The 24,364-nt window shown below is 27.7% G+C and overlaps 2 protein-coding genes across 3 annotated transcripts; one reads left to right on the plus strand and one right to left on the minus strand.

The window, feature by feature from the left end:
- The first annotated feature begins 15,048 nt into the window (after positions 1-15,048).
- LOC114176288 (protein TIFY 3-like) lies at positions 15,049-17,552 on the plus strand. The gene is made up of 5 exons (XM_028061272.2): positions 15,049-15,351; positions 16,355-16,460; positions 16,535-16,691; positions 16,840-16,897; positions 17,164-17,552. Exons 1-5 carry the CDS (start codon positions 15,197-15,199, stop codon positions 17,300-17,302), a joined length of 615 nt encoding a protein of 204 aa, XP_027917073.2. The 5' UTR covers positions 15,049-15,196; the 3' UTR covers positions 17,303-17,552.
- Positions 17,553-21,566: 4,014 nt separating this feature from the next.
- Positions 21,567-24,053, minus strand: LOC114176380 (Pyridoxamine 5'-phosphate oxidase family protein). 2 transcript variants are annotated; one of them, XM_028061420.2, is made up of 6 exons: positions 23,764-24,053; positions 23,589-23,624; positions 23,227-23,428; positions 22,423-22,501; positions 22,158-22,275; positions 21,567-21,957 (listed from the first exon to the last, which is right to left on the minus strand). In XM_028061420.2, exons 1-6 carry the CDS (start codon positions 23,916-23,918, stop codon positions 21,924-21,926), a joined length of 624 nt encoding a protein of 207 aa, XP_027917221.1. In that variant the 5' UTR covers positions 23,919-24,053; the 3' UTR covers positions 21,567-21,923. The 2 variants fall into 2 exon arrangements, with proteins under 2 accessions (XP_027917221.1, XP_085526887.1); XM_085670761.1 differs by lacking the exon at positions 21,567-21,957 and having other exon boundaries at positions 22,003-22,275; positions 23,764-24,039.
- Positions 24,054-24,364: the final 311 nt, after the last annotated feature.

Consider the following 24,364-nt stretch of genomic DNA (forward strand, 5'->3'; position numbering starts at 1 on the left):
TGCAAAATTTTCCCTAAATTAAAAATTTAACATTAATTAGTCATCTGTACAGTACACGTAACACACTCCAATGCAATGTAATACAAGCAGTGTCATTTGTACAGTGCTCTCTTACTGATTTAAACGGCGTTATAGAAGATGACCAAATAAAACACAAATTGCGAAAATGAGGATCATTTTAAACATTCTGTAAAAATGATGATAATTTTAAACATTCTGTCAAAATGAGGATCATTCACAACAAACATTATGAAAATGAGGACGAAAAAGGTATTTAAGCCTTTTAATATATAATAGCACGTGTGTATGCAAACATGTAAGATATTATACGAGTCGGTGATGATATTTTAATGTTATTAAGTTAATATACAAAATAAATTTATATTTATTAAAAATAAAGCGAGATGAATGGAGAAAATATGAGAAAATAACTTTTTGATGAATATGTTAATTTTAAAAAATTTAACAAATAATTATATTGTAAAAAATAAAATTGAAATTATGAGATGTGAATACAAAAGAAAGAATATCTTTATATATAGCTATAGAGTTGCTTAGAAGGCTTTGAAGTGTGAAATTATTAAAAGTCAAATCTAATAAGAAAGATAAAATATATTAAAATTATTAATATAAAAATATATTAAGCTAAAAAAATATAAATTAATATAAAATACTACAAAAATAAATAAAAATATATTATCATAAATATAAAAAATACTGCAGTTCATTCTCTCTTACCTTACTATTGAAGTGATACTACAATTAAGGCTAAATGTCTTTTAACATGGTTAAAACTTTTTACAATCCTCTACTCTAAATTATTTCCTCTCAAATATACCTCTCATTTCTTTTCCACCTTATCTTTCACTCCATCTATTTATAAACCAAATTTATTTTATTTTCTAAGTTAATTACATGAATCAAATGAAACATTGTCTCTTATTACCTTATGTCATTTTATTCTTTTTTATATCTCTTATATGAAAGATAAAATTAGAATATTATTTTAGTTAAATTTTGTAATATATATATATATATATATATATATAACTTAATTATACATATAAGTGGAATATTTATTTATTATTATTATTATAATATTTTATTGTTATGTTTTTTTTAAAAACCGATTTAATTTTTCATGTTTAGACTTTATTTACACAAAATATTTTTAAAATATGAATTTAATCATAGGAGTTAAATCATAACTTTTTTAACTTTTATATTTAAAGTTAAAAATAGTAATATAATTATTTAAAAATATAGATGTTGTTGTCTTCATGTATCAATCACTAAAGTTGGTTATCGTGACGAGAAACATCACATTACAGCATAAAAAGTATCCATAAGTAAATAATACAATAAACAACAACATAAAATAGGTGGACAACATAATGTTTAATTATCCAATTATACTTCATCACAAAGTATGTAATTTTATTGCCACTTAGTTTCTTAACTATGAATACATGGTCTTTTTTCCATGAGATGAATTGTCCCTTGTTTGGAATTGCTATGAGTATATACGGAGTGCATCTCACCAAAGGACAGTGGTTGGACCTAAAAATTCAATGTAAGTGTACTATATTCAACATATTACATAAATCTTCACAAGGTGTTTTAATAATGCACGACTAAAAATAAAATTTTCAATATGAATAAGTTTTCTATTCTTTATAACAAATTGTATATAAAAGATGACATTGTTTTTGACATTAATTTCTTATCCATAATATATGTTTTTTTTATGTTGGACTAAGGATGCACAAAACACTATTTATCTTTTGTAATTCTATTCGGTTTTAGCTGTCCGATGAATTTACATGTCAAAGGCATTATTTTGACGTTCAAGTGTTTGATTAATTAAGAGTTTAATAAATGCATGTTCGATTAATTAAGAGTTCAACAAATGTGGTAGATGCAAAAAATAGTAAATGTCTTACCAACAATCTAAGTTATAAGTCATTTAGTAGATTTTTATCTTAATAACAACCTAATATCGGCCTAATCACCTTTTAATCATGGCCACTTCGTACGATAAATACACTAGCCCCTCTAATTGGAGTGTTCTACTTTGGAAGACAACAATTTTATATCATGTTGCTTACGAACTCGTGCGATAACATTAACATCTCCTACTGTTGTAGAGGGGTCCATTTAGTGGAAGAGATCCTAAACTTTACAAAAGTGAAACTAGTTAGAAGATCAACAATTAGAGTACTTATCAATTTGTTTTACACATTTGCATGTAATAAATATGTGTGCACACATAATTCAATTACATACATCAATTTGGTCTACATATTAAAACAAGTATTCACAATTATTACATATTTTTTAGAGAATTGAAGCATGGAAACTATATATTACCATACACAATACCAATGTTGTGTTAAAATCTTGAAGTATAAAGAACTTTTAGAGCTTGCAAAAAATAAAAATCAATTGGATATTAGAAATAAAAGTCAAATAAACAATTGTTCTAATTATCATATATCTCATCATACTAAAAACAATTATCTCAATAATATTTATAAACCAAATTTAAATAATTAAAAAGTACTAAAGTAAATTTCAATATCCATGTATCATGGTTTGGATTATTTGGAAAATATATTCCATAAATTTTTTATTCTATATTTTTACGTTCATCGTACTAATTATTGATTTCTAAATAGTATTTGTTGAGTAAATCAAATTAAGGCTTCTTGAAATTTAAGGAAAAAGTTACCTTAACATAATTGGAAAAAAAATGCAATAAGTAACTTATTTCACTAACTTCTCATCCTAACCACACTTTTTGAACTTTTAGGTTGTGTTTATTGGTTTCTCAACGTAGACTACCTATATGTACATGAAAATGTTAGATTCAACCACATGAATACTACAATATCATTGAAATCTTGTAAACTTTTATATTCAAATTAAAATGAAATAATAATAAATAGTTGATTTCAAATTAAAAATCGTATTGCCAAATTTTCAATTCGAATTTTCATTTTTACAATATATTATCAATATTTTTATAGCATTCATATATTTTTCTAATGAATTTTAGATTTAATTAAGTTTTAACTCTATAATAAATATGAAAATTTTCACTTAAGTTATTATTAATTTTTTTTTGTTTATGGAGTATTCAAAATTTTTATATTTTTTAATTGAGTTTTTGTTAAATTTTTTCATTAATTATTATCTTGTCAGTATTTATATTTAAAATTAACTTATTATTATTATTATTATTATATCTTGAATGTTTTTTTATGTGAAGATTGTGCAATAAAAAATATGAAATTTAATGTAATAAAGTTAATGAGTTATATAAATTTATTAAAAAAAAAAACTTAACGATGATATCTGTATTGAATTAGCCTTTGTATATTTCTTTTATTTTTGGATTTGAATGTGTGATTTCAATAATTTCAAGAATTTGAAATGCATTAATATTTGAATTATTTATAATTAATTTAATTTTAATTTTAAATTATTTTACATTTTTTTTGGATAAATCAATTAAAGTTATATCTTAAGATATAATTTCCTTTTAAAAATATTATTTCAAAACTAAATTTATAAAAAAATATTAGTCAAATTTAAATATTCATATGATATTTAAAAATTTATTTTTTTCAACACGTATATGCATATAACATGTATAAAGAAAGAGTGAATGGTCCTAAAATTTTAGTTTTTCTACAAAAATTAAAATTTTATTATTTTAGTTATTTAAAATATCTCTAAAATTTTAATTTTTTTTGTAAACAATTTTTTTAATCCAAACACATTATTAGTGTTTGTTAAGAGAGTGAGATTATCTAACTGGTAGGATAGATAAAGATATAACATTACTTAATTATTTCATAATAAAAATAAAAATTTAATTAATTATTTAAGTGAGCCAAACTCATTCTATTTCTCCCTCAACTCCAGTCTAACATACATAGCAGTAATTAAAATTTTTGAGCAAACTAAATAAGTACAACGTGTTCCACGCTAATATTTTAAAAAGAGATTCACTCCCTCGAAACAATAAACGGAAACGTCTTCATAAAAATCTAAGGAAAAAAAAAACATTAATTTGCATTGGTGGAAAATAAAAGAAATCTCTTTCGAGTGCAACGAACACAACATAGGTAAGTACATTTTCACACGCTATCATCAAACTACATTAATGTATGAAGTCAGTTGTCAACACCAAATTAATATCACATTAGCTGCTTTCAACATCAATTCATTAAAGTTTGTTTAATATTTTTCATAAATGTCCAACAACATATCTTAAACATACCTAAAACCCACTTTTTATCTCAGGATTTTGGGTCAGTTTTATTGAAAATGGTTCAAGTCAGTCCACTTATTTTCTTATTTTAAACAAACTTTTCACTTTTACTTTAGTTCTTCTTCCTATTTTTTCTACTCTTCACATCTATTGTTTTTTCCTTCTAACTCAGCTATTACCACTCCTTGCAACAGAGGCTAAAATTGAGATTTTTACAGAATTCTCGTCAGAACAAATTGAACTCCTTTCCTCTATGTAAGTGAACCTCAAACCTCTATTTCTTTTTTCTTTTTCTAGTTCGGTTGTGATTGGTTCAGTCTTGGGGTTTTCATTAGAGCCACATTTTCGTCCTTGTGTTCATGTCTTTCAGCTTTTTAGTTTGTTTCTGGAGTTGTGGTGCTCCTTCCATTAGGGATCTCTTCCTATAGGTTCGCTTTCAGTTTCGAGGTAACAGAAGTTAGGATTTTATAATTTTTTTTAAGTGTCTTGCATGTTTTTGGTCTTGAATCGTACTTAAAATGTTGGTTTGATGTTTCTGGTTGTGTGAACATGAACTGTATATGGTTTGGATTGGATTTCTTGCATGTGTGAGCATGTGAGAAACCTGAGCCCAAGCGAGCAACCCTCGCCTAAGCGAGAATAGCAAAAAAACTCACCCAGGCTTTTGTTCAAGTTGTCGCTCAAGCGAGGAGCTTCAGTTTTAAGCGAAGAGCAATCTCGCTCAGGCGAGAAGGTCTCGCTTAAGCAATAACTCGCAAAACCTCACAGTGTCTCTGTTTGAGCTCTCGCCCAAGCGAGAATGCCTAGCTTAAGTGAGATAACTTTTGTGCTTAAGCGAGGGCTCCTAGCTTGAGCGAGACTAGTGAAGGGAAGTGTTGAAATTGTTTGATTTCTTACATGATTGACTGTTTTACTCGTCAAGAACATGTTGTATAATGTGCATGTATGATGTGGTGTTTTGAGACTGTATTGGATGTGTTTAACATCAGATTGTGATTATTATGAGATAACATGTGGACTTGGTGTGAAAATTTCATGGAGAAAACTCTTTTGATGATAAAGTATTGTGTGTAGTAACTTAAAGATTCAAGTAAGGTTGCATCTTGACACTCTAAGGAATTAGTCAGACTCACATAGAGTAGACTTGTTCAAGTGGTGAGAGTAGCAGAAGGTCATGGTCTTTGACAGGATAATGGTCTTAGATAATTATGAACTAACCTTGTGTGGTGTACCAATTGATGGCTTTGTAGAGCAGTAAAGGCCACCACAAGTGCAAGGACCAATGAATCCGATTTCATTACATATATCAGGATAATTGAGTTAGAGGATCTTTTATTGTTTGTTATCACATGTTGTTATGCTCATAATGTGTTTATTTATCTGTTAAAGTGATTTTTCTCTAGCTTACCATTTTCATGTTTCTGTTATGTTTTCTTGTGGTGTTTTTCTTTTTGCAATGATCACCAATATTGATGTGAGCAGATATGGAGACCCCTGGTGATCTAGTGATCACCATGATGATGGAGATGTTGTAGTTTAGTATGGACATGTTGGATCTTGCTTATTATTTGAACTATTTTCTTTGTAATTCCTTGCTTTGTTGAGCAACTTTTTGCCATTATGTTTTATGTTTTAAGACATATTTATAACATTGTTTTAAGACATATTTGTCAATCTGTTTAGTATATTTTGGATAACTGTAAAAGGTTGATTCTCATATACTGTTTTATTCTATTATAATATGTGATGTTTTGTTTATTAGAGTTATTCTATTAAATATGATGTCACAACATAATTAATGACTTTATATTATATATTGATTATTTTTAATTCTTAAATTTTAATCTAAAACTAAAATTTATTTATGATCTAAATTTTGATATAGTTTGATTTATAAACTTAAAAAATGAATAGATATAGTATTTATAACTCAATTATCTTACACTTTTTGTGACGTGTCGAACAATGTTTATGACCGATGTTTAAGTTGTTTACACCGTTTAATACATTTGAGCTCAAATACAACTATTATTTAACTCAAAAAAAAAATACTAACACGGTTATGTTGAAATAATTATATTTATTCATTTTTAAGATTTAAAAACTAAAGTGTATCAAAATTTAAAACATTAATAAATTCCAATTTTGTATCCAAGTTTAGTGATAGAGGACTATCCTAATATTCCATACAAGAAGAACTTAAATATGAACCTTTACAATTTAAAGGACCTATGAGAAGGGCAAGGAGCAAGAGATTGAAAGATCAAAACTATTCAAGGCTCCTAATGCTACAAGTTATATGAAATTCAAAGAATATGAAGATCATGGCTTGAAACACATTTGAAGGATAATTTTTAGGAAAATTAGTTTATGCTTTTAGACTTTTGGTTTCCTCTTAGAAATTAATTATGTTTCATGTTTTTGGGCTTTAAGCTCTCTTTTATAAATTAGTTTATGTTTTTATGTTTTGGGTTTGGGCCTAGAATTCTTAGGTTTTCTTAAACTTATGTGTCTATATACAGAGATACCAAAACCAAAAACAATGTAGACACTTTTAATCATATATTGAATTTGATTTCATTAAAGAGAAGATTTTCTTTGTTCTTGGCTTAGGCCTCCAGTTCTTATCAAAGATTAACATCTTTGTGGCGAATCTTCACTTGACTTATCAATCTGCTAGATTGTGGCGTCCCCCATCTCTGTCTTATTCCGCGTTCTTCTCTGATTTATTTGTTTTATGTCGTGCCTTTTGAGGATTCAAATTCAGAGACGATCATACTCTTACCTGGATAGGATCCTATCATTTAGGAATTACAAATATATTTAACTCTCGTATATTTTATTATATTCATATGTTTGATGTAACAACCCTAATTTTTTATTTTATTAATCATTCTCTTAGTAATTATAATTAAGATTATAACTCATTGATAACATCAATAATTATAGTTACAATTTAGTTTTGAGCTCAGTAACATTGTATTTCAAATTAGATTTAACATAACTCATAAGTACTCTAATATTTAGGAACTAAAAGCTTAATATGATTTTTCAAAAATCTAACACATATTCTCTTATTCATTCTATACTACTTAGCTTCGGTTCCATTGCTAGTATCCTCCATCAGCTCCTAAATCTGCTCCTATATATACATAAGAGAACCAAAAGATACAAAATGCAAGGGTGAGACAAATATCGCAAAAATAATTTATACTTGAAAGCTATTAAATATTTTTCTAAAATATGAAAATAAAGTCAGTTAATTAAAATTCAAGCATCAAAGCACATAGAAATTTCTAGACTATAGACTATGTACCTGTCATATTGACCCTCCTCCCCTTTTTCCATACAACAATCACTCACGTGGAACATTATATATCTCATCTAATACTGACAGGTTAACTTCACTAGCTGCTTAAGGATGATCATTTTTCATATCATATTGTTTACTTTGTGAAGCTTCCTTCGACTTCACCTTCGATTTATCATCTCTATGTGAGTTTGATACTAGTAAAGTCATGATAGTCTCACATCACAAGTCCCCTTATATACGCTTGACCTTATCCTAGATTAGCATTTCCCCTCAAAAATAGCTAATGTGACGTGACAACCATAGGACACTAAACTTTCATAATTAATCTTATGTTCAAGAGATATAAATTTTGTAATATGACTCTACAAGAGGTACTATATTTATAGTTCAACTCTTTTTTTTTCTAGAACTTTAGGATTTCTCCATCACTTCATATTTTTTCTCATTCCTATCCTTAATTTACACCATTTACACACATACAACATTCTAATAAGCAACCCAATATGTCACATTCATCGTTATGACATCAAATTTAATTATCTCATCTCTATATTCTAACAATCTGAAAAATTATACTTCAATCATGTTCTCAAACCACTCACCAATTTAACATGTTTCAAATTATATATTTTAACTGAAAATTCCCTAAACCACTATGACATTCAGAAATCCACGATTCCTTAATTTCAAATAATCATAATCTCATAAAATTAAAAGTCTAAAATCAATTTCACATATAAAACCAAAATACTTTGCATTTTAATTTCATATATTTCTCATATTTACTTCAGCATGCCACTATATATTCATACTCCAATATTTAAATTCAACAATATAACTTAAAATTTGAAAGAAATTTAGCTCCCCTACCTTATAGAATATACTTATCATTGTTCTTCTCCTACACGGTTCCACCACTTAAGATGACTATAGTTAACAACAAAAAGTTCGATCATTGATCAATACATGATTTTAAAATCACGAGATGAAATTTTATTTAAGAAATGTAGTTCAAGAAAACTATATGTATAAGAAAACATATTGACTCTACGAAGATGATACCAACCTTGAACTTCCCTTAAGATCTTAAGATGAAATCCAATTATATAGTAGAATCCGTCGTACTAACCACTTCTCTGATATTAGATATTTAAGAAAACAAAAACAAAAAAAAAGAGGAAGAATGAAGAAGGATACTAACTTATGACAATTGAGATAGGAAGGGGCTTTTAAACAATGTTTCTAGAATAACCTTCTTAAACCATTTAAATTTTTAGTGTTATATATATATATATATATATATATATATATATATATATATATATATATATATATATATATATATATATATTTAAATTTAAATTTATTGATTTGTTTTTATTTTTCTTAGTTCTCACATTTGGGATGAAAAAAAAAATGTGTTTCCATATTATCTGAGATAATATTATTACAATTAATTATTACATTTTGAAATGAATATACTAAAATAACTCTCCGAGGGTTAAGGAAAGAGACTTTGAGGGTCTTCTAACAAATCTATCAATGTTTTGACATTGATATTAAAATAATATAGTTAAGATATTTCAAACAAAATATTAAAATTAGTTCAACCTACGTACTGGACAAATTGAAAACATTGAATTTATTTTTATAATATTTTTATTATTTGACCATAATGGAAGTTAGAATTAGAATAAAAACTGGTCGGACGTAGATAATACGTATCGAGTACACGATTTGTAAAATAAAAAGTTATTTATTATTCGTTTTATTACTTGTTAAATACACATTTAAAAATAAGTGTATATTTTTTAAAATTAATAAATATTCGCAGATACTGACAAATATTTAAAAAAAATTAAATGTTTGTAATAAAATTTAAATTAAATTTAATCTAATAAAATATATATTTTTATTTTATTTTAATTAAATTTAATTTAATAAAATATAAATTAATTTTTATTTTTATTTTTTTATAATATTTATATTCTATTCCTTTATAAATAAATATTAAAATATTCATAAAAAGTAAATATTTACATATACTAATCATTCATTATAAATCTTATTTGCAAATATTTACAAATCAAAGTAAATATTTTTATCATCCTTAATTAAAATCAAAGTAGAAAAGTGAAAGGGTGTCGAGATGGAGAACATTGTTTTGGTAACTTTTGGAATTGGAAAGGTCGTAATCGTAGAAACAACTAATAAGGCTTTAAGCAGTATGAGGAGGATTTGGCTAGCGTGTTGATCATTGAAGGTCATGTGAAGATTGTGGAAAATTAATTGCTAATGATGACTCAGTTTTTCTGATAAAATCAGATCTAACAATTAAAACTAAAAAATACCATAGCCCCGCGCGTTGAATGTATAAGAGCGCAATTGAATTTAGAAGAGAGCAAAGCATCAATTGAATGGAACAAAATTATAACAAAAAATATAGATACAAGGGATGTAAAAAAAAATTTGCATGTGTATATTTGCAAATAAAATTCACAACGAATAAAAAATAGATATTATAAATGAATATTTGCGGATAATGAATACAAGTAATTTTTATATCCGTTGGTTAACATGACGAATATGAATATCATAGTATTTGTACTCGTGAATATCCGTATCCGTTATACTCTAATTTAAATTAATATATATATATATATATATATATATATATATAATATAAAAAAATATAATTAAAATATTAATACATTGATTTTTGAGTTGTTTTTTATCAATTGGTTTTAAAATACAATCTCATCTTTTTTGTAAAATGGCATTCAATACTATTTGAATGAGTTATTTAAACTTTGTTTGATGTTTGAAATTTATGAATGTTATGTATTATATTTTATTTGAATTTATAGTTAAAATATGTTATTAACTTTTTTCTTTTATAAATATCCATGGGTATGGGTACCCGTAGATATCCGTAGATATTAAAAAAATGCAGTTACTCTCATAACGGATATCTGCACAGGTACATGATAAATATTTATCCAACAAGTAAAGTATGAGGAAACTATTACCCTTATCCTACCCATCATTGACATCCCTAATTACAAGTGGCGCACTTGAAAAATAAACTAATATTATAAATATTGAATAATAATAAAATTCTCTCACATAACATGTATCGTAAATTTAAATATACAATAAATTTATACTTATTACATAAAATATTTAATTAAATTTATCATTTAACTTTCCATTCTATTCCCAACTTTCAATTATACATAAATAAAAGTAAATAATATCAAAATCATTAAAATACTTCATATCTTAAAATTAGTTTTGAGATATACACAACTTACCGATAACACGAATCATAAACAACATTCTTTTTACAACATATTTCTTCACTCTTTATGATATATTTTTTCTACAAATTTTGTAACATATTTCAAAACATTGTGAGCACATTAATCTTGATATTTTACATATTTTGAAATCTCAACATGACGCTATGTCTGGGCTATAAAAGTTTTACACTAGCACCGTTAATTGTTACTCAAAAACAAAATTAAACATCTTTGAACTCAATTTATCATTCTTTCATTGTATACATAATCTATGTGTTAGGTTTTACAGAGGGGGTTTCACTGGGGAGAACAACACCAATGAGATCTGAGCCCAACCACATAAGACATTGACACCACTCTCAACCCAAAACCTTAAGGCAATGGGTTTATGGGTCTTTATTCTTATATAGTGCTCTACTTTCTCATTTCTGGTCAATGTGGGACTTAGACTCACACTTGAATTCCTAACAATCTCCCCCTCAAGGGTGAGTCCCTTCAACCACATTAGTACACTCCCCCTCCAGCGGAAGCATTCCCAACCACACGAGTACCCCTTCTCGTACCGCCGTTCATCTTAACGGGACACGCTTACCTGGAATCCTTTGCCAGGAAGACTTTCGATACAGGGACCTGCACTCGTCTAAGCCGGTTTTAACCATCGGCTCTGATACCACTTGTTAGGTTTTACAGAGGGGGTTTCACTGGGGAGAACAACACCAATGAGATCTGAGCCCAACCACATAAGACATTGACACCACTCTCAACCCAAAACCTTAAGGCAATGGGTTTATGGGTCTTTATCCTTATATGGTGCTCTATTTTCTCAATTCTGGTCAATGTGGGACTTAGACTCACACTTGTATTCCTAACAATCTCCCCCTCAAGGGTGAGTCCCTTCAACCACATTGGTACACTCCCCCTCCAGCGGAAGCATCCTCAACCACAAGTACTCCTTTTCTGTACCATTACAATAGAATTTAAAACGACAAAAAATAATTTGTCAGGTTAAAACAAAACAACAAAATAGTGACTAAATTTCCTACCTAACAATTTTATACAAAAGACAACAAAATTAAAAAAAATTTCTTCTTCTATATAATTTCTAATTTAGGTTATTTTAAAACCTAATCCTATGTTTTCATATTCAAATATTCTATTTTTGGACCCAAATTTTTTAAATTATGCGTTTTAAATATAAAGTGGAATGGGGGCAATTTATAACGAGAAAGAACTTTTACTACAATATATAATTAAGTCTTGGAATTTATTCATTTATCCACTTACCTCGAGAGACTTTGTAAACATTATAAGAAAAAGGTGGTAGACACTTATTCTCCTAAGGAAATTCAATTAAATATAAGTGAGGTCAACAAAAGTCTCAGGAAGTCAGACACTAAGAATACTTGCTCTAAAACAAACCTTTTATCTTAAATGAAGCGTTCGCAATGACTAGAGGACTAAAAGATCAAGAAGAAAATAATAAAAGAAACTTATGTACTCTATTTTTTTTTCTTTTGAGTGAAAACCAACCACACAAAATAAAAGTCGGTGTTTTATGTTTATGAAAGAGTCGGGGCACAATGGATAAACCATGTGTATAGTAAAAAAATGATTATTTTTTTTTTTCAAATGTTTCTAAATTGATGGTCTTAAATGGGAAAGAGCAATTGGATACTGGGTATGTTTGTTTCAGTGCTGAAAAATTAATTTCAAGGCGAATCAATTCTTCTATGCAAAAACAATAATTAGTTATCTTTCATTTAATATAAATTTTTTATCTTTTAATTCTTTAATTGATTTCATAAATATACTGATTATGTATTAGAAAATTAATTCTATATCAATTTAACTTCTGAGTTACTCTGATTCATTATAAATTTAAGTCAAGTTTGATTGAACAATTTTTTTTAAAGTGAGTTCAATTGAACTTGACTCACTTCCAATAACAACACTACTATTTTCTTTTACATTTTTTATTTTTTTATTATAATTATTTATTATTTTTTAATTATATATGTTCACAATTTGATATTTTTTAAATATTATAACGTTGTTCAATAATATTTGAATAATTTGAATGTTTGATTTATTTGTTTGTCAAATTATATACATTGATATTTTAATCTTTAACTACTATCTTTATAATAGTCAACTCACTTTTATTGTAATACAATAAATATATAAAATAAATTGCAAGAAAAAAAATTTGCAAATGAATCAAACCACTAATCCACCAATCCGTAATAGAATGAGTTGTGTTAATCTTTTTTAACTTACGCATAATGAATCAATCTGTCTAATGTCTAAGTCAGGTTGACTCACTTTAACACCTTTACTTGGACCTGACAAATAATTATTCATTCATGATTTTTGTTTTAAATATATTATCCACATCGTTAGAGCCAACATGTTTGACAAAATTTAGAAACGGGACATCATTTCAGTGTTACAACAATTGATACTTAATTTAAAAAAAAATAATAATTACAGTCAAATAATTAATAATAAAGTAAAAATTGTCTAAGAAAATTTAGTTAATTTAAATGTATAAATAAATTAAGTAAAATTATTATAAAAAAATTATTTTTAACAAAAATTTAAAGTGATACAAAAATCAATATAATTAATTGATTAAGAATCCGCCTGTATACATTAGTATGAGAGTAAATCATAATTATTAGAAGTATCAGTAACTAATAAGATTTAATTTAAAGATCAATTTTCAATTAATATAACATTTATAATTAATATAAAATATTTAATAATAATTATAATTAAAATATTTTCAAAAGATTTATATACTGTTTTAAAAATATTTAAATATTAATTAAATTAAAATAAATAAATAACAATGTGAATTTTAGCCAAAGACACCCTTAACGTCTTATAAAAATATTGTTTGTAGACTGACTCACTTTTAAATCATTAGTATTCTCTTTATATCATTATTTTGACTATTTAATGTAAATAATTAGATCTGAAATATAAATGTTTTAATATATTATTATTATTATTATGTGATATCACTTGTCTATCCCATTCAATAAGAAAATTATGTTTTAAAAAAGTTTTATTTTGACAAATAATATTTTTTACAAAAAAAGTAAAAATTATATTATTTTATTTTTATAATTTTCATAAAAAAATTATTCTATTTAACAATTTTATCAACTTTATTAAAAATTTACTCTTGAAAAATTCATTTTTCATTCGATAAATAATAAAAGAATGTCTGCTGCTGTAAATGAATATAATTTAATATATAAAAGTAGATAACAATAACAGAAATTCGTACACGGTAAATTATCGTCATTTCTTTATATTTTATAAATTATTAAGTTCAATACTTTATATTTAAAATATTAGAAATGTTTGAAATTGCTATTTGTACGGAACTCACAGCTAGGATATGCACTTGTCTGACTCTTGTGCAACGTGTATGGTGGCTTTAGGTGTTTAACAAATGTATGTGCCAATAAAGTTTTTCACACAACACAATAAAATTTAATAAATTTAAATTGTTAAGTATGATTTTATTAGCTGAATTTTGATCTAAATTTTCTTTTATCCAAAATATTCATACATTTTGATCTCTAATTCTTAGAAACAAATGAAATATAATTATTTTAATTTAATTATATTATTTATTTTAATAAACATATAAAACGTATCTTGTAATAAATATTAAATTAAAAATGTGTTAAACAGTATAAACAACTCTAATATTATCAAAAATATTTTTTCATTAGAGAAGAAGATTAACTATGGGTAAAACTAAAATGATTTGCCAAAAAACAAGAAATCTGTTTTAATAAATTGAATATTCTCTTACATCTATCAAATCATTTACAAATTTTCATCTATCTTGTTTAATTTTCAAATAATTTACATATTTAAGAAACATTCATAAACTTGGTTACTGTAAAAACTTATCCAAGAGTTAGATTACAACAAAAGATTGAAAGACAAAATTTGATATTTTGAGATTTTAAGTTACCCTGTTGACGTGTCTGCAAGAAACAGACATCTGTCTATGTATTTGTTAACATTGAATACTATCCATATAATGGACTGGAAGCGAAATGAGACATAAAAAACACGTGCTTGTTATGAAAAAGGGCATGAGAAAATGGTGCAGTTGGGGGCAGCGTGGGACCACCACATCAAATGGAATCAATCAGAGCCTCTTCTTCCTCTTGCAATGTTTTCAAGAACAACAACTAAGCATCATCCTTTGAAAATCCACCCCCACTTGCTCCTAAACCATTCATTACAACACATCACAAGTTGCTTTTTTCAGCCATGGCTGGTGTGAACACTCTCCCAGGAGAAGGGTGGAAGCTTTTTCCTTCTTCTGCTATGGAGATTGCTCTTGACAGTGACGATGGAAGGAGTGAGAACATGGAGGTCCACAACACCATAACTGATGATTCCTCTATGCATTTCTCTGCTACCAGGTGTGTCACTCTCTTTACTGTCAAACATGTTTCTTCCTCTCTATTTCTATGTATAGATTGTTTTATATTATATTCCTGCACACAGCTTTATGCTTTCCTTATTGGATACTTTATTTCTTGTGTTCCCTTTTTTACCCCTCTTTCCATGTGCACTCCATCACCCTACTGGGGGACACCTTGTTTGGTTCATGATTTCAAATTTATCAGGATTCTGAACTTGGTATGAGGGAGATCAAGACCCATCTATTATGGGGAGTTAGATCATGAAAACAAGATTTTGGACTAAGATCAACCTTTTTATATGTATTTATTATCTAAGAAAATAATAGGTGAAATTAATATTTTTTATAAATTAAAATTAGCTTATGCATCTAACACCTTGATTTTAACATTCTGTAAAAAGTTTATGTATTTTTTCTTCTTATTTTCTTTCTGTACAAAACTTACTACTTGTTGAAAGGTTGATCTAAACAAAGTGAAAGATTAGGACAGGAGTTAACACAATTTTCTGAGCTTACATTCTAATTGATGGTTAGGATTATGTCAATTCTGAGCCTAAAAAACATTAGCTTCTGAGATGAAAATGAGTCCAAAAAAGAACAGATTTTGGGGATATACTATAGTGTATTTGTCGGTTTTTAGTCATTACCTCATGTTTTCTTTGTTTATTTTAGAAAAAAGCTTCTGTGCATTTGTTCACCTAGATAAAGGGTACACCCTCAGGGTTTAAGCCTCTCTCAGAGGGAAGAAAATGCAAAACTTTTCAGAGTTTTGAACCTTTGACTTTACACTTGTTATTTAATTAACCTTGCCAAGTCTTGATATATATATCTTCGTGCATGTTTTGGTCTCACATCACAAAGAAACTACTTATACAACACGATCAACTCTTGAATGCAGAGTTTAGAAAATATACGAAAGCTACGAAGTCTAAAGCATGCATAATTCTTGAGAAACTTTTGGATAATTTTGATGGTATATGTTTTCACCCCTTCCCTCTCAGGCCAGTGCCATCATCTGGACCGATCAAAGTGATTCCTAATCCAACCAAGTTTAGCATCCTCTATAAGGGGAACATGTGTGTTTATGAAGGAATTCCTGCAGAAAAGGTAACTCCTTGTGGAATATTATGGAATGTCTGTTATGATTTTTGTACAAGTAACTCATATTTGTTGATTAACAGGTGCGTGAAATAATGTTGATTGCTTCTGTCTCTGCTAAGTCTGCTGAAATGAAGAGTGGGGTCCCTTGGACTTCACTCATTTCAAAAAGTGCTTCTTCTCTTCTGGGAAACTCTACTGATTCTGCAAAGAAGAGTTCCATTCGAAGGCTGCAAGATGGTAACTTAACTTGTTATTACTCTACTAGATTTAGATCATTCATCATCAAACAATTTTCTTGTGTGGCATTAATTCTGTGTTCACTTTTCATGAATTGTCTTGTATGTTAATCCACTCATTCTGGCCTTTGTTTGATGCCTCTCTCCAGAATTTCCTCTTGCACGCAGACAATCACTTCAAAGGTTTCTTGAGAAGCGAAGAAACAGGTACTAACAATGTATCATGTCTAGTTCTGTCTCTAATCAGTTCAGAATTTCCAATTTTGTATGTTATAAAACACACACCCTTTAACACATTATTTATTATATTTGTCAAAACTTTATCGAAACTAAAAATCATGTTATTTAGGAATCATACCAACATAGTTATATGATTTGGAATGTCTGTGTGACAGAGTGTTAGCATTTTTTTTCATGATATTATTACATATGCTGTTTCTGGTATTCACTTTGTTTCTGTTTCTTGAACGAAGGTTGGCTAACAAAGGACCTTACATTTCAACTAAAAACTTGGCTCACAGCATAGAGAACAACTTCTGCACTGAAATGTCACATTTTGGTTCCTTGAACTATCCGAAGAGGAATTTCAACCCGGTGTTGCCGCCTCTTTAAGGCAACATGTGTTGGTTCTGCTCTATTCTGGTAGAAACAAACAAAGAAACTAATATAACTATGTTACTTTCTCGAGAACATATTTTGTGCCTGATTAATGAACTTGAATCTATCAAGTGTGACTTGAAAAGTTGGATCAGTTTGGTTATAATGCCTAGAAAATGTTCATTATGCGAAGAAAACCTGGGTTTTAAATGTTACTGGTGGACCTTATAATGTGTGTATACGATTGCTGTCGGTTATGTCGTAACATCATTTGTTATTGCTTCCTTCGTATTTTTTTGCTGTTCTACCATTTACAAATTTATTTTATATTTTCAATATGGATCAAGAAAACAAAACAAAACTAACTGTCGGTTTTCATGTGGATTTTTATCAATAAATGTACACTTTTAGTGTTTACATGGTTATTTTATTTTATTAAAAAAAAAACGTGTTTGAACAAGATAATTACAGCACTTATATATCGATGAGCATTCATAGCATCTTCTTGCCTTGGACAAGTTTCAAGTTTGAGTTTTAACCTCCGTGAATGCTTTTCTTTTTAATTTGAAGACAATATTATATACTCTTTTCAATGAGATTAAATTTTTTTTTCATGGATATTTTAAGGATAGATACGCTTCTCAAGATATGGGTTTATTTAGCTTTCTGTTTTAAAAATAAAATTAATATTATTGTATTATATGCATGTATTATAATTTACATACAAAATTATTATATTTAAAATTAAAATTAATTTTATTAATATGAGTTTATTTTATTTTATCTTTTGTATTTAAAGTTATTTTCCCAAGACAAGTAAAATTGTCTCTTGACTTGTCATAAGTTCGAGTTGAAATTAAAAAGTATAGTGCATTTAGAATATAAATAAAACTAAAACAGTATAAATTTATTAGTTAACCCGTCAATCTAGGTCAGATCACTTGTTCTAATACTTTTATTTTCTATATACATAATTTTACCGTTAACTTAACTAAATAATAAAAAAATGAAATCTAAATTATACTACTTAAAATTAAATTGAGCCAAAATCAAACTTTTAAAATTATACTAATGTCATTCGAAATTAATTCTACCAACAAATGCATTTATAAATTAATTTATTGAAAATATGCATGGTAAATATAAAGAATAGCGTAATAGATCCACCTATATGTTTACGTCGACATTCACGATTTTTAGGGAAAATAAAACTTGTAAGCACTTACGTGAATACAATATAATCAACGGAGAAGAAAATTTTCAGAATTTATCACTCACCCAACTAATTTAATTGTTTTGAGAAAACAATTTTGTAACCCAATTTCTTCTATCACCAAGGATTTAATAAGCTTTTAGAAAAGTAAATAAAAAATAAAAATTGACCTGACCAATGATTCACAATAAATTGTTTAATTGCATAATATAGTTGGTTCCCCATGGTCCCATAATCAACTGTAGTATTCAACGAGCATTAATAACTAGTCATTTTCAGATTTAGAATTTTTATTGACTATTCTTCCTCTGTTTTGAAACCATATACGTGGATAAAACTGGGATTCTCTTCCATTTATTTATATTTGGTATTTCGATTTCCATTCAAGTCGTTGTAGAATTTTATCATGGTTTTATTTTTAAAAAATATTTTAAAAGATAAAAGAAAATAAAAATATTTAAATTATCATTAAATAATGTGAGATTTATTGAGTATAATCAATATGTGAAAAATCAATTACTTTTGTTACGATGCTTAATCATAGCACATCTGATCCATTTTGTCCACACATTATTGTGTCTTTTCAAGTTTGGAAAGGGTGAACATTTATGTTGCACATGGTTTTGACCTCAAAAGATCTAACTTTGTCTGGCTTCGATGGACACGTGAATTGAATTACTTATGTTGTGGACTATGGGGTCTATAAAGCAAATTTGATGTTTTCATTATTAATGACTACTTCAAATAACATAAGTGACACACGGTCTTAACATTTATGATTAGGAATTGGAAAATAGAATCACTTTCTTATATAAATTTAGTTCAAAATCTATTGTTATTGAACCTTTCGTAAATTTCATTCAAAGTAAAATCCATTATTAGTGTTTACTTTGTATGCCCATATTCTAAGCCAATTTTTTTATAAAAAATATATATATAATCGCATCCATTTATGATTAAAAAAGGTTAGATTATGATTGTTTGAAAAGTCCTTTTAGTAAAAAAAGTGAAGTTAACCGTAGACAATCTCGTTGGACATGTCCAATCGAATTATTTAACTAAAGTTAATTACAACATTTTGTATTTTCGCACACCAAATTACATTTTTTCGTATCTTATCACCACGGAATCACAAGTACGGACAGAAGTTAATGTTGGTGGGTATTCAAACTCATTAATATTTCGGTATAAATTTTTTATATTAATTAGGTATGAGTATTAGTAGGAGTAGTATTTGATTTTATTTTTAACTGGGTACAGTGATAATGATAGGTATATACATATCTATTCTAATATTCATTTTCGTTCTGATTGTCATATCTATTTAAATTACTAAAGTACTTTTAGTTTATAATTTTTTTTTTCTTTTTTTTTTACACACATTTTTCTCTTCTTGATTAGTTTGTTATATATCTAAAAAATTCACTCACATATTTAAGATATTTTTTCTTTTATCACAACTTTGATTAAATGTTTATTTTTTTATATAATTATGTTGAAACGATTATTATCAAATGCCGAAATAATTTTAAGGTCTCACATTTAATTATTTATACTTTTTTTTAATATTTTTATTAATTATTTAACTCTTAATTTCAAATATTCAATCACATGTAAACTCTTTATTTATTAAGTAATATAAAAAATATTATTTTATTTATTGTGTCATATCTCTAAAATAACAGTCCAAAATTTACTATCCAGTGAAAATTACATGATTATCTAAAACAGAATTCACAAGATATAGTTCATAATATTAAATGTAGCCTTTGATAACAAAAGTCTTAAATATTCAAAGAGTATCCAAAAGAAAAGTATTAAGAGTTACATTTACATAAAAATATCATAAATTATAGGTATGTGGCTCCTTTAGGGTCAAGTGAGGTCCAATTCCGTCCTTGATTATGACAATATTTTTTTATAACTATGTAATATAAATTGAAGTTCAAAAAATAAAATATTTATGTCTAAATTCGAATTATTATTATTTAATATATTTTATGCAATTTTGTTTGAGTTGTATGTTATAATTTTTAAACATGAGTATTTGTTTTTTTTTTCGTATATTCTTGTAAGATATTGTTTAACTTAAACATTTGACAAAATGTTAAATAATTTAGTTTTTATAAAAAATTATTTATGTGTATGTGTAATTTATATAATTATTTGATTTTTATCCAATATTTGATACTCTATTTTGAAATGATAATGTTTTTTTAATATTAAATATTTGATAATAACATTTTTCTTGATTTGAAAATGATAATATATTCTTGATATTAAATATTGATAATATAATATTTTTCTCGGTACTATTTTTAGTTATTTATAAAAGTTATTTAATCGATAGTGAAACATTAAAAAAAAAATGAACATATATATAAATATACTCCTTACTTTATGAGGATGGAATAAAATTTGTATATCCATTCTGAACATTTTGTACTTCTGTATAGTATATTATGTTTTCTACTCGTAGTGGTAATTATCACATACCGATAGCATTTGCCTAAGGTTTACCTTGGTGATGGTACAATATATAAACCTTCCCTTGAAAATATTTATAACAGTATCTAAAAAGTTCAAGCAGCCGAAACCTTAACAACATATTTAATACGGAAAGCAATTTATTCACAAAAAAAATAGATTGTCAAACATATTAGCATTCTGAAATTAGAATGTCAATTACTTAATAAAAAACATATATGCAGTCATAATTGTGTCTCAAATTAAGTAGCATGCACAATAGTAGACCTTATCAATCCTCATAAAAAATAGGTTGAAAAGAAGTTAAAGATGAATATGTAATATTTCAAAAAAAGAACAAAAAATCGTGTACGATATTGGAGAAATAAAATTGAAACCCACCAAGGAACGAACAGAATAAACCCTATATAAGTTATGTGATCAATGTGTGAATCATTCTTTTCCCTTCCTAAAATTCAGATGCAAATCCTGACCAACTGTTCTTATCAGAACTAACACCCTTTGAATGTGCAGCGACAACAGCTACAATGCAATACAAATGCAAAGGATGGAAGAGGGAGGTTTGATGGACCGAAGCAATTGAACAATCTGTTACTTTTATTAGGAAACTTTTTATACAGTGCCCCAATGAGAGCTTCAAGTATTACCACAGTTTAAGAGTTCTCTGTTACCAGAGCAAATGTTTTGACAGAAACCATTCCCAAATTATTGCTCTCTGATGCCTTTTGTTTCTCTTCATGATTGCAGCATTTTCAGAGATAATAGCCACAACACAAAGGGCAAGAATCCAAGATCATAAACATGTCCAGAGTTCAAATATACACGGAATAAAGAACCATGGCCCAAGAGTATTTTGGAAGGAATACACAATTCGAAAGACAGGATATCAATTTACAATTCCATGACACAATTACAGCCCACAACAGGAATAGCAATTCAAAGAGCACTCAGAATGAAGGCAACATCGTTCCTGTAGATTAAGAACCAAAATTGGACGGAAAATAAAAATGAGAAATAGATAAAAATGCCATAAGATATAGTTGATTTTGAATAATTTCAGAGTACAATTTGTGACATTTTTCCCCCCTTCTCCCCTTTCTTATTCTGAGAAGGGGGATATCTTGTCATATTATTTCCTTTCAAAGATGGTATTTCTGTTCTAGTACTTACATTTTGGGATGAAGGTACTGTTCCACTGTAAGTGGTTTTGGACCACCAAACCAATCAATTAGAAATATATTTTCAATTTCTAATTTAAAGATTTGAAAGTTGTGATCCTTCGGCCAGCCTGTCAACAACATGAAAAACATAAGTTCAGACTCAATTTTTATCAACCATTTGTGTATATAACAAGGAGAAAGGGGGAACTTAGCAATCAGTCACATAAAAACAGAAAGAATGAATGCTGCTAATTCCTTGATCATCAGGCAATTACCATTCATCTCTGGATGCTTGGAGAACAAAGCTTTTCTAGCAAATCCTGCTTCCTTGGAATTTTGATCAATCAATTTCAGCTGAAACAAAAAGAAAGAGTTATAAACTTCCTAAGGCCTACTAGAGATTAGAGAAAACTTGAGAGTAGTTTCTTTAAGATTGTTCACGAAGTTACGTAGATATTGGTAAAAACATCGCCAATGCATAAAATTGTATAAACTACAGTACAAATACAATGAGTATAGAGATAGATGTATTTTTCATAATCTTCTAACTCAAGCATGAAAGAGCATTAAAAGAAGGCATTGTTTGAAAGGAGTAAAGTAACTTAGTCACAAACCAAACCATTTTAAAGAAACTTGGTGTTTTATTTGTATGCTAATGATGCGTATTGAGAACAAATTCATGTACAATAAGTACCGGTACTGGATATGTATACCCAGTGTGGATATACTAACCATCTAGGAGTACCCATATATCATAGATTAAAATGGCATAGCTTTGACAGACATTTTTATCACCCAAAGAATGCTTTTGACCTTTTGTAAGAATTCGTGATCCTGGGGTTTGAAATACTGAAGTGTTGAAGTGTTGGAAATACTTCCAACACCAACACTAACACTCTAGCAATCATATGGCGTGTCAAACACTGCTCACTAGATGTCTAACGAAAAAAAAAAAAAAAACATTGGTATGAACATTGAAAGTAGCAAAAGAGCAAAATTTTGAGAAATTAAAAAAAGGACAAACATTATGTTCACACATCGAAATTATCATATTGGATATAATTCAATTCTTCACACACCTTTCCGGTTAGAGAAATTTTTGAGCAAGTAGGGTTCATTGGGTCTTTCTTGCCACAGGTTCCAAGAGGGTATTCACTGATTGTGAATGAAGCTTTATCATTTTTCAGTGCATTTCTTGCTGTTGGGTCTAGACTTGTCAAGTAAAAGTAAGGGATTCCAGTGCCTACACCGGGGAGTCCATCGCTATACGACACCACATTCCTGCACATACATAACATAACAATAACTTTTCAGCATTCAAAATTAACAAATTACAGTGCAAAACCCAATGGTTAACAATGTAGAAGGCACCACAAACCCTCGGCAGAAATTCTTAGCAGAGTAAATAAACGAATAAGAAGGATGGTCAATAAACGCTTACCCAAAGGGAGCTCCACCCAAATCAGCTGAGATAGTGCTGAAAAGAAAGGGGGAAAAGGAAACTGTTTGAGTTTCATAAGCAGATAAATAAGTGAAAGAGGAGTGGAAAAACCCCAATACTTTGAACATGCAAGTTCAGAATCGGAATTGAAGAGATGAAGAGAGAAAGACAGTACTTCAAGACTCCCCAGAAATTGAGAGAGACGAGCCAACGAGCAGTGGCAGCAGCATTATTTGGGTCGGGTTTTGACGGGATCGACAGTAATCGGCCTTGGGATTGCGAGACCCAAATCGACAACCACATCAAACATACCAAACCCTTCATTCCCATCAAATTCAATTTGAAACACAAATTTTTTGAGCTTTTCCCCGAATCTTTGCCGGTGGCTATTTATTCTTCAAATTCAAATTGTCTCTCGGAGCATCCCTGGACTATTTATACAAAGAGTCAAAGGATGAAGACTCCTTTGAATAAAACAAATAGACATATATATCATTTTTAATAGACTTAATTAATAATTTATTTTACTAACTTTAATATTTTTTAACAGAGTTAATTTCGTACTTATTAATCCCTATTCAAAACCTATTAATCCCTCACCTCGTAAAGAAATGGGTCATGTTAGCTCACGTACTTAGACACCACTTAAAAATAAATAATAAATATTTAATTTTACAAAAATTTTTATTTTTTATATTTTATTTCGTATCTCCGACTTTTATCTCTTATCTCTTATCATTTATCGTTGATATGTTATCACTTATCACACTTATTTC

Source organism: Vigna unguiculata, chromosome 3, assembly GCF_037176805.1.
Source record: "Vigna unguiculata cultivar grain cowpea cultivar isolate G323 ecotype 2 chromosome 3, ASM3717680v1, whole genome shotgun sequence".
NCBI lineage: Eukaryota > Viridiplantae > Streptophyta > Magnoliopsida > Fabales > Fabaceae > Vigna > Vigna unguiculata.

What these genes read in the sequence shown, in the direction of transcription:
- LOC114176288 (XM_028061272.2), top strand. Translation starts at nt 15,197, where the DNA reads ATGGCTGGTGTGAACACTCTCCCAGGAGAAGGGTGGAAGCTTTTTCCT. An exon ending in CATTCGAAGGCTGCAAGATG is followed by an intron (nt 16,692 to 16,839) that starts GTAACTTAACTT and finishes GCCTCTCTCCAG; the next exon opens with AATTTCCTCTTGCACGCAGA. An exon ending in CTTGAGAAGCGAAGAAACAG is followed by an intron (nt 16,898 to 17,163) that starts GTACTAACAATG and finishes TCTTGAACGAAG; the next exon opens with GTTGGCTAACAAAGGACCTT.
- LOC114176380 (XM_028061420.2), bottom strand. Translation starts at nt 23,918, where the DNA reads ATGGGAATGAAGGGTTTGGTATGTTTGATGTGGTTGTCGATTTGGGTC. An exon ending in AAATTTCTCTAACCGGAAAG is followed by an intron (nt 22,502 to 23,226) that starts GTGTGTGAAGAA and finishes TTTTTGTTTCAG; the next exon opens with CTGAAATTGATTGATCAAAA. An exon ending in CAGTACCTTCATCCCAAAAT is followed by an intron (nt 21,958 to 22,157) that starts GTAAGTACTAGA and finishes CTTAATCTACAG; the next exon opens with GAACGATGTTGCCTTCATTC.